This window comes from Physeter macrocephalus, chromosome 19 (genome assembly GCF_002837175.3).
Source record: "Physeter macrocephalus isolate SW-GA chromosome 19, ASM283717v5, whole genome shotgun sequence".
Taxonomy (NCBI): Eukaryota; Metazoa; Chordata; class Mammalia; order Artiodactyla; family Physeteridae; genus Physeter; species Physeter macrocephalus.
Window position 1 is genome coordinate 11,748,369 of NC_041232.1, and position 10,937 is coordinate 11,759,305.

At 55.6% G+C, this 10,937-nt stretch overlaps 1 protein-coding gene across 1 annotated transcript in view; it reads left to right on the top strand.

The window, feature by feature from the left end:
- The window catches only part of DDX54 (DEAD-box helicase 54), a gene marked incomplete at its 5' end in the record, with an annotated part of 23,262 nt that extends 12,934 nt beyond the window's left edge, over window positions 1-10,328 (top strand). Inside the window, 8 exons of the mRNA XM_055080713.1 lie at window positions 195-425; window positions 512-585; window positions 1,175-1,378; window positions 2,510-2,652; window positions 2,742-2,855; window positions 3,473-3,577; window positions 4,185-4,297; window positions 6,307-10,328. Of these exons, the coding sequence (XP_054936688.1) occupies window positions 195-425; window positions 512-585; window positions 1,175-1,378; window positions 2,510-2,652; window positions 2,742-2,855; window positions 3,473-3,577; window positions 4,185-4,297; window positions 6,307-6,539 (1,217 nt within the window). The remainder of the gene's footprint in view (window positions 1-194; window positions 426-511; window positions 586-1,174; window positions 1,379-2,509; window positions 2,653-2,741; window positions 2,856-3,472; window positions 3,578-4,184; window positions 4,298-6,306) is intronic.
- Between the last annotated feature and the right edge of the window lie 609 nt (window positions 10,329-10,937).

Consider the following 10,937-nt stretch of genomic DNA (forward strand, 5'->3'; position numbering starts at 1 on the left):
AAAAAAAAAAAAAAAACAAAAAAAAAAACAAAAACAGTAGGAGCCGCTCGATAAGTGATGGTTTCTCTTGTGGGGATTATTTTGTGATTCAGGACCCAGAGTGGGGCTGGGGAGGGGACGCAGGGCCCTGGGCAGGCAGCCGGGCCGGAAGGCCTCTGACCAGGCCTCTGACCGAGCTCCTGGTGGGGAGGCAGGCGCGGGCAGCGGGGACGGCGTGCTGGGCCGGGTGCCGCAGGGCGTGGTGGACGATGAGGACTGCGGTCTGCGGACCAGCCTGGAGGCGTCACTGGAGCTTCGGGGCCTGGGCCGCGTGGCCGACAACGCCCAGCAGCAGTATGTGCGCTCGCGGCCGGCGCCCTCGCCCGAGTCCATCAAGAGGGCCAAGGAGCTGGACCTCTTGGGCCTGGGCCTGCACCCCCTCTTCAGTGAGTCCCTGCGTCAGGTGGGCGGGGGCTGGCGGCAGGCCCCGTGGAGCCCACTGCGGCTTCACGCGTCCCTCCGTCCCCACCAGGCTCGTGCTTCCAGGAGGCGGAGCTGCAGCAGCTGCGGCTGGTGGACAGCATCAGGAACTACCGCTCCCGGGCGGTGAGTGCGGGGCCTCGGGGCTCCGGTTGAGCTCTTGACCCCCGGCAGGGATTTTCTCAACCTGCGGCACTGGCCGTGTCAGCACCTCTATAGCCACCCCTTGTTCTGGAACCATCCCTGCTGGTCCACGGCAGGTTTCCCACCCCTTCCATACAGTTGGGTAGACTGAGGCTCACAGAGGGCAGTGACACACCCTAGGCTGTCAGAGGCCTGAGGAGCTAGCTTTCGATAGCCTCTCCTCCTCCTGATTCCCGTCGGGTGCCCCATCTTGTGCCTCTGGGAGGTGTACCCAAAAACAGGAAAGGCCTGCCAGCCAACGTCAGGAAAAAGGGGCTGGAGCCTGTTGTGGTTAAGGGCACTGGTTTTGGAGCCAATGAACCTGGGTTGAAATCCCAGATCTGGCTTGTCCCAGCTGTGTGACCTTAGGCAGGTTACTCGCCGTCTCTGGGCCTCCCTTTGTAATTGTGAAAAGCAGGTAACTAGTGGGAGGGAATTGGGAGGAATGCTGGAGAGAGCACACCAAGCTGGGTAGGGTAGAGTTGGGGAAGAAGCAGCCAGTGGGTGCAGGCCTTGGGTGTCCCCTCCACAGACCATCTTTGAGATCAACGCTTCCAGCCGGGACCTGAGCAGCCAGGTGATGCGTGCCAAGCGGCAGAAGGATCGCAAATCCATCGCCAGCTTCCGGCAGGAGCGGCAGGAGCGGCAGGAGAGCCCGGCTGTCCCAGCCCCGAGCCTCCCAGCACTGCTGGAGGAGCAGCCTGAGAAGGAGGAGGTGGCAGGAGACAGTGTGGAGGTGCAGGCCCCACCCTGGGGACCCTGGAGTCTGGCCTGGGGTTGGGGAAGCAGTGGGTCAAGTCCCAGCAGCCCATGGAGCTGACCTCAGGGCTTTGAGTAGTCACTGGGGGTGGATGCAGTGATTCCAGTCCCACCTCCAACACTTGTGGAAATCAGTGACCCAGCCTCAGCCTCCCCATCTGCAGAGTGGGATCATAGTCTCGTCCACCATTCCTTGCCTGAAGCCCTGGGGGCCAGATGTGATTCGGGATTCAGAATCTTTACGGTGGGTCCACTGTGTATGATGTAACACCCTCGGCAGGGTCTGGGGTGTCACGGTCATCAAATGCATCAGTTTCCACAGTGAGACCCACACCGAGAGGATGGACAAAGCCTCTCGTCAGCTCGGGTCAGCTTTTGCCACCAAGTGAATCTCAGGAAAGTTTGTTTTCAGAATGTTGTGGACTAGGGCTCTGCAGCCAAGTGACTGCGGTACCTGCTCCCTGGGTCCGCTGGGCAGATTCAGGATGGTACGTGGAGGATTCCCACAGGCCTAGGTAGCCCTGTCATTGTCATCATCATCGCCTTGCCTCAGCCTGGGGTCCGGCAGGTGGGAAGGGGCAGAGCGGGACTCTTGGTAGCAGTGGGGCCATGACTCAGGCAGGGTCAGGCACTGGGTCTTCGTGGCGAAAAGCAGGGCTGGGGGGTCAGAGTGTCCCATTCGCCAGGTGGGTAGGGCCCTGGGCCTGCTCGTCTTAATGTTTGATTTGGACAGAGGGTACAGTAGGCAAAAAACTGCACTTGAAAACCCCTGGACTAGTCCACGTCATAGAGAGCAAGTCCAGACCCAGAGAGGGACAGGGCCTTGCCTTGGTGTAATGACCTGGGGGACCAAGCTGGGACTGGAACGTGGTGGGTCTCATCCTAGTTGGCACCCTGCCCTCCCCCACTCCCACCTGTCCTGCCCCTGCTGGTGCTTGAGGCAGGGGTTGTGCTGCACGTGCAGATGAGGAAATGGAGGGTCTCAGTGGCAACACCAAGCTTTCAAAGTCCCAGCAGCCCCTGACCCTCAACCCTAGCTGGGCTGGTGGGTGGGGAGGCCAGTCCACTCCCTGGGGGCTACAGGTGACACTGGGCCCTGGTCCACCAGGACCTATTCACAGAGGTTGTGGGCCGGAAGCGGCAGCAGCCAGGACCCGACCGAGGAGCCAAGAGGCGGAGGGGGGAGGCCCGGCAGCGGGACCAAGCGTTCTACATCCCCTACCGGCCCAAGGACTTCGACAGCGAGCGGGGGTGAGTGGCCGCTGGTCCCGGGTGGGGCAGGCAGGCCTGATGGGCCCCCCCTCCCAACCCCATGGTATCTCCCCACCCTCCCTCTGCAGCCTGAGCATCGGTGGGGACGGGGGTGCCTTCGAGCAGCAGGTGGCTGGCGCTGTCTTGGACCTGATGGGGGACGAAGCCCAGAGCCTGACCAGGGGCCAGCAGCAGCTCAAGTGGTGAGTGAGCCAGTGAGCACACCTCTTCCATGCCCACCTGTCTGCCGCTTGGTCCCACCAAAGGTGACCCCCTCCTATCCTGACTCCCGTTTGATCCCCTAGAGCAGGAATTATGACACCCTCATCCCTCATTTGGTCCTCACAGCACAGATTATGACGCCCACCCTGTCCTGCCCCCATGTGGTCATGCCCAACAGGGATCTTGACCCCATCTGTCCTTTTGGGGGGCTCGTCTTGCTAGACAGGGGCTCATGACCCAGTTTGCCCATTTGGACTCTGGTTCTAGAGAAGTGATGTGGCTCAACCCAGGGTCACAGAGCCAGGAGGTGGCTAGGTGGGGGTTGGGAACCTCCCAGGGTCCCCTGTCCCTGACCCAGGCCCCCAGGTTGGAGCTAATCCCCTGACCGCCACACTGCCTTTTGAGACCTGGGCTGCCAGGGAGTGGTGAGGAGGGCCAGGGAACGGGCCGTTATGGGGCACCTGCTGCCTGCCAGATGCCCGGCACGCTGCTTTCTTTGAATCCTCCAACAACCCAATGAGAGGGTCAGGGGGAAACAGGCCCGGAGGGGAAGTGGGCCACCTCCCCCCCACAGCACACCTGCCAACTCTTCCCACAGGGACCGGAAGAAGAAGCGGTTTGTGGGACAGTCGGGACAGGAGGACAAGAAAAAGATCAAGACGGAGAGTGGCCGCTACATCAGCAGCTCCTACAAGAGGGACCTGTATCCTGGAGGAGGGTGGGGGGCAGAGGGGGCGGGGCCAAGCGCCTTCTACATCGGGAGTGGTGAGGAGGGCCAGGGAACGGGCCGTTATGGGGCACCTGCTGCCTGCCAGATGCCCGGCACGCTGCTTTCTTTGAATCCTCCAACAACCCAATGAGAGGGTCAGGGGGAAACAGGCCCGGAGGGGAAGTGGGCCACCTCCCCCCCACAGCACACCTGCCAACTCTTCCCACAGGGACCGGAAGAAGAAGCGGTTTGTGGGACAGTCGGGACAGGAGGACAAGAAAAAGATCAAGACGGAGAGTGGCCGCTACATCAGCAGCTCCTACAAGAGGGACCTGTATCCTGGAGGAGGGTGGGGGGCAGAGGGGGCGGGGCCAAGCGCCTTCTACATCCACATCTACTGGGGGTGGGGGGCGGGGTCAGGAAGGGGCGGGGTCTGGCACCCCACCTCCTACGGGGGGGGCGGGGTCGAGCGGATTCAGCCACCAAACCCCCTATAGGTAAGGCCTGTATCCTCTGGGGGGTGGGGGGCCCTGCTCCCAGCCCACGGTTGTCTAGGGCGTCTCTCGATGCTGTGTGCAGCCTCCTTAACGCAGCCTCCCAGCTACCAAAAGTGGAAACAGAAGCAGAAAATTGATGATCGTGACTCAGAAGAAGAAGGGACATTTGACCGGCGTGGCCCAGAGCGAAGAGGTGGTAAGCGCGGCCGAGGGCAAGGTGAGAGTCAGGGTAGGATCGTCCTTAAAACGCAGGTTGCCAAGTAGTACATCTGGTCATCTTGGGGACTTGGTCATCTTGGGGACTTGGTCCTCTTGCTCTGGCCTGGGTCCCTCAGTGGGTGACACGCTAAGGTGGGATTTGAGCTCGGCTCTGCTGTAGGAGCTTGTGCTCAGTGACCTCGGCTTGGGCCGGCTGCCTCACGTGCCAGGACCTCGGTCAGCCCCTCAGGGCAGAGGAGCACCTTGGGAGTGGTGACGCCCGTGGCTCTGAAGGGAGGAGACTGGAGCCTGGGCCCCGTCCCACTGCAGCCCCACCTTTGGGGCCGAGCTTGCTGTCAGAGAGGGGCTCCCGCTTGCTGTCTGGGGCCAGGCTGTGTGCTGGAGCCTCGCCGCACATGACCTGGGGGCGAGAAGACTGAGAATGGCCGGCTTTCAGGCCAGGAAACAAGTCTCAGTGACTGGCCCCGGGTCCCCCGGCTGCCTGCTGCCTCCCCCGGGCCCCCCCGCCAGGGTTGGGGAGCTTGAACCTGTCCTGGGCCCCTGTCCGCTGGGCCCCGGCCCTGCTTGTCTCCCCCGAGCCTGCGGGGCTGCTCACTGCCTCTTCAGCGTCCGAGTCTGTGCCCTTCAGCCCGGGGACGCTGTCTGTCACGGCTCCAGGCGCCCCTCTTCTCTGCCTCACGCAGGGCCTCCCCTGTTCCCTGCACGTTCCCTCAGTCCTCGTTGACGTTTCCTCTCTGACGGGGGATACCTCTTCTGTTTCTCCCTGTTTCTGTCTTGGATTTTCTCCGACGCATCCTCTCTCTGTTGTTCTGTAGGTGTCTTTGTCTCCAGGTCTCTGTTTCTCTTTCTGCCTCTGACTCTGTGTCCCTGTCTATCTCTGTCTCTTTCTTTGTCTCTGTTTCTCCCCGTCTGTCTCTCACATGCGCGCAGACACCCCTCCTAGTCTCTGTCTCTCCTCCTCTCTTTGTCTTTCTGCGGGCATGTCCCTGCCTCCCCCGGACCCCTCATCCCTCACTCCTCAGCTCCCGATTTTATCTGGAGTGAAGCCGGCTGCCGCTGTGGGCTTGCTGGACCCAGGGTGGTGAGGGTGGCCTGTGAGCTTCGGGAAAAAGCAGCTGTTCTCCCCCGTGCTTTGTCCTCACTGGGGGTGGTGGGTCCCTGTCAGGTGGCCTGGCCCCTGTGGAGACCATCTGGGGCCGCCTTAATGACCATCTGGTGGGAGCCCTGCAAGGTCACTGCTGTGGGAGGGGAGGAGCTGGGTGAGGCAGGTGAGTACAGAAGAGGAGGGGCCAGGCCTTAGTGGGGAGCCAGGGGGCGGGGGAGAGACCTGCCCTCCCAGAGACCCGGGGGGTGGCGGGCGGGGCCACCAACCACTGCTGCTGCTGCTGGTGCCGCTTTGCTGGGTGACCTTGGATAAGTCCCTTGCCCTCTCTGGCCTTCTCTGATTTCTCTCCTGCCAGAGGGAGGTTTAGCTACAGCCTGTTTTCATCTAACAAGCCTAGAGCATGTAGTCCAGAGAGACAGGGTTTCGAGTCTGTCTGGGTCCCCAGTGCCTGGTATAGAGGAGGCACTGAAAAGCCTTTGTTGAATGATTTATGATTGTAATAGTTACACTTAGGAGGCCATACTGTGGACTAGGCCTTGTTCTGAACCCTGCACACATAGTAACCCATTTACTCCACATTAGGACTTATGAGGTAGGTGCTCTTATTCGTAATTCATAGGAGAGGAAACTGAGGCACAGAGAAGTGAAGTAGTTTGCCCAAGGTCCAAGAGGTCACAGCTGGGACTTGATCCCTAGCAGTTTGGGCTAGAGGGTCCATAGTATTGCCCATTACAGTAGACTACTTAAGCTTTATTAAGCAATTACCATCTGCCACATGTTGGGGCCACAGCAGTGAACACAGAACGAGAGCGGGGACAGGGGAGCATTCTGGAGGCTTCTGGGAGGAGGAGACATTGGGAGTCGACCCAAAGCCTGAACTCCCTGAATCTCCATCCTGGCAGGTGCATCCCAGCCCCGCACCCGTGGTGCCCCCGCAGGCCGCGTGCGCTCAGAGCTCAAGACCAAGCAGCAGATCCTGAAGCAGCGGTGCCGAGCCCAGAAGCTGCGCTTCCTGCAGCGTGGGGGCCTCAAGCAGCTCTCTGCCCGCAACCGGCGCCGCGCCCGGGAGCTGCAGCAGGGCGCCTTCGGCCGGGGCGCCCACTCCAAGAAGGGCAAGATGAGGAAGAGCCTGTAAGAAAGGTGATACAGCCCCGTGGTTCCTCACCCGGTCCAAGCGTGGACATCAGCAATGTTCCCCGTGTACCACTGTGTGCCTGGCCCTGAGCTGGACGCTGGGGGGCTCCCTGCAGAAGCCGTGGTCCGTGCAAAGGAGTACTTGCTATACGGCCGCAAAGGGGCAGCAGCTGCCTCTGCCTAAGACAGGGCATGTTTGAGCAGGGTGTTGAAGGGTTCATAGGAGTTTGCCAGCAAGGCCAGGCAGGCCACTACCTGAGTTGGCAACTCGGCTGCTGCTGCTTCTGTATGTTCTGGATTCAGAGGTAGTGGCCATGGGTGTGAGCCCTGAGTGCCTGAGGCCCAGTGGTGTATTTTTAATGTAATAAACCTTTATTGAGCGCCTCCAGTGGACCAGGAGCATTGAGTTGGAAGGGACAGACCCGGGTACTAGAATCCCAGCTAGTGTGCGGATGAGCCAAGAGCGTGTGGGCAAGTCCCGAGTGGGTTCTGCTGGAATCTCCATTTTGCAGATGAGGAAAGTCAGGCTCAGAGGATGGGTCGGTTGCTCAGATGGGAACGCCCCAAAGCTGGCAGTCGGTCCCCTTCCTCCCACCAGGACAGGCTTGCAGCTGGGACTGGGCGGTGGGAGGGAGACAGCACGTAGAGTCTGGGGGCAGAGGGTGCAGTGCGCCCCCCGGCTGTGAAGGAGTTCACACTATCCCCACACACCCAGAGGTCAACACCTGTCCTGGCCTCTGTCCTGCTTTAAGCCCTGTGTTCCTCAGCCCCTGCTGGGGGTCCTGGGAAGGTCAGGGGCAGCCTCCGGTAGCTGGATTCTCAGAATGGCCGTCACTCAGCGCCAGTCCACGACGGAGGAGCCTTCATGAGCAGGCGCCCGGGGATGGGTGTCTCTGCCGTGTGACCCTCTTGCTGGTCCTCCTTTATTTTACTTTACTTACCAAACACTCATCTAGAATTTACCAGAAATTCTGCGCCAGGCCCCATTCCAAGCACCTGACAAACATCAACTTGCTTAAATGCCCCCAACTGGGGACCTCCCTGGTGGCTCGGTGGTTAAGAATCCGCCTGCCAATGCAGGGGACACGGGTTTGGTCCCTGGTCCAGGAAGATCCCACATGCCGTGGAGCAACTGAGCCCATGTGCCACAACTACTGAGCCTGCGCTCTAGAGCCCGTGAGCCACAACTACTGAGCCTGCGCTCTAGAGCCCGTGAGCCACAACTACTGAAGCCCACGTGCCACAACTACTGAAGCTTGTGCACCTAGAGCCCGTGTTCAGCAACAAAAGAAGCCACCGCAATGAGAAGCCTGCATACCGCAACAGAGAGTAGCCACCGCTCACCACAACTAGAAAAAGCCTATGCAGCAACAAAGGCCCAATGCAGCCAGAAATAAATAAATGAATAAATTTATTTAAAAAAAAAAATCCCCCATCTGCCCTGGGTGAGAGGACCAGGTCCCAGGTCACATGGTGGATGTGGGATTGGTGCCCTCCACGTAGCCCACATTTATTTAGTATTTGCTGTGTGCCCCTCATGCCTACCCCACTGCAATCTGACCGGGCACAGCCGTCCTGTCTTTCTGGTGAGAGCCACTCAGCCTGTACCCCGCAGGAATTGTGTACCTCCTGGGGCCCCTCCCCCACTGCTCACCTGGGTCAGGGTCAGGAGGCGGGGGCGGAGGGCTTGGCCTGATGGAGGCCGGCCAGCATGGCGGAGAGGTCCAGAATGAAGAGCTTCACCTGGGGGTTCCGACACAGCCAGAGTCAAATCCCAGGCTCTTGAGTGTCCATTTCCCACCCCCCAAAACCCCAGAGGCTGCAAAGCAGGGGTGGGGGGGTAGAGACCCTTATTAGACAGCAATGATGGTGGTTCCCTGGGGCAGTGAACCTGGCATAAACCATTCTGGGTTTTTGAAGCCTCAGTCCAAGCCTCCCAAACAGTTGATTCGCGGGCACCTTCAGTTTTCTAGATGGCTATCACCTGTGTTATAGTTGAATTCGTATTTTCACTTGCATCAATTCTTTTTATTTTTTTCCTTTTAATTGGATCAGTCGTGTTCACTGGTGTATGACCTACGCTTCTCCATGGGGCGCCCTCCTTTATTTTAATTAACCTATTTATTGATATAAACTTAACACCCACGGATCCACTGCCAAGACCTAGAACTTGATGGCAAACTTATCCTTGGGCTCTTCCTTCACATTTGTCAACGAAATAAACATCTGACAAGGAAACTATATCTCTACCAAAAGTGGAAAGAGATTAAATTACTCCTTGCCATAAGTAGGGGGTAACCGGAAAAAATAACACAATGAAAATGAAACCTGGTTACTCAATTCTGGCAGCTACCATTGCCCACAGAGGGTGTGAGCCCCCAGTTCCTGGAGACCAGGGAGTATTATGAGGTTAAAGACATAGTTGCTGCCCCACCGCCCACCCCCCTGCCATTGAACCTTTCTCCTTGGTAAGATCAGATGGTTGGTTGAAAAAGCACTGGCTTTCCATCACCCTGATGCCAAAACCAGAAAAAGATATCACAAAAAAAATTATAGACCAATATCACTGATGAACATAGATGCAAAAATCTTGAACAAAATACTAGCAAACGGAATCCAACAGCACATTAAAAGGATCATACACCATGATCAAGAGGGATTTATCCCAGGGATGCAAGGATTCTTCAATATACACAAATCAATCAATGTGATACACCACATTAACAAATTAAGGAATAAAAACCATATGATCCTCTCAATAGATACAGAAAAAGCTTTTGACAAAATTCAACACCCATTTATGATAAAAAACTCTCCAGAAAATGGGCATAGAGGGAACCTACCTCAAAATCATAAAGGCCATATATGACAAACCCACAGCAAGCATCGTACTCAATGGTGAAAAACAAACCATTTCCACTAAGATCAGGAACAAGACAAGGCTGTCCACTCTCACCACTCATTCAACATAGATTTTGAAGTCCTAGTCACAGCAATTAGAGAAGAAAAAGAAATAAAAGGAATACAAATCGGAAAAGAAGAAGTAAAACCATCACTGTTTGCCGATGACATGATACTATACATAGAAAATCCTAAAGATGCCACCGGAAAACTACTAGAGCTAATCAAGGAATTTGGTAAGGTTGCAAAATACAAAATTAATGCACAGAAATCTCTGGCATTCCCATACACCAACAACGAAAAATCAGAAAGAGAAGTTAAGGAAACATTCCCATTTACCATTGCAACAAAAAGAAAATACCTAGGAATAAACCTGCCTAAGGAGGTGAAAGACTTGTACTCAGAAAACTATAAAATACTGATGAAAGAAATCCAAGATAACATAAACAGATGGAGAAATATACCATGTTCTTGGATTAGAAGAATCAATATTGTGAAAATGACTATACTGCCCAAAGCAATCTACAGATTCAGTGCAATCCCTAGCAAACTACCAATGGCATTCTGCACAGAATTAGAACAAAAAATTTTACAATTCGTGTGGAAACACAAAAGACCCCGAATAGCCAAAGCAATCTTGAGAAAGGAAAATGGAGTTGGAGGAATCAGGCTCCCCAACTTCAAACTATACTACAAAACTACAGTAATCAAGACAGTATGGTACTGGCACAAAAACAGAAATATAGATCAATGGTACAGGATAGAACGCCCAGAGATAAATCTACGCACATATGGGCACCTAATTTATGACAAATTACGAGAACATACAGTGGAGAAAAGACAGCCTCTTCAATAAGCAGTGCTGGGAAAACTTGGACAGCTACATGTAAAAGAATGAACTGGAAACCATAAACAAGACAAAAAGACAACCCTCAGAGTGGGAGAAAATATTTTCAAATGAAACAATAGACAAAGGTTTAATCTCCAAAATATACAAACAACTCATGGAGCTCAATATCAAAAAAACAAACAGTCCAGTTAAAAAAATGGGCAGAAGACCTAAATAGACATTTCACCAAGGAAGACATACATGAAAAGATGCTCAACATCACTAATTATTAGAGAAATGCAAATGAAAACTACAATGAGATAGCCTCTCATGCCGGTCAGAATAGCCATTATCAAAAAATCTAGAAACAATAAATGCTGGAGAGGGTGTGGTGAAAAGGGAACCCTCCTGCACTGTTGGTGGGAAGGACATGGGGTGGGAGGGCGAAGCTGGGGCGAAGTGAGAGTAGCATCGACATATACACACTATGGAATGTAAAGTAGTTGGCTGGTGGGAAGCAGCCGCATAGCACAGGGAGATCAGCTCGGTGCTTTGTGACCACCTAGAGGGGCGGAATAGGGACGGTGGGAGGGAGGCTCAAGAGGGAGGGGATATGGGGACATGTGTATGCATATGGCTGATTCGCTTTGTTGTGCAACGGAAACTAAC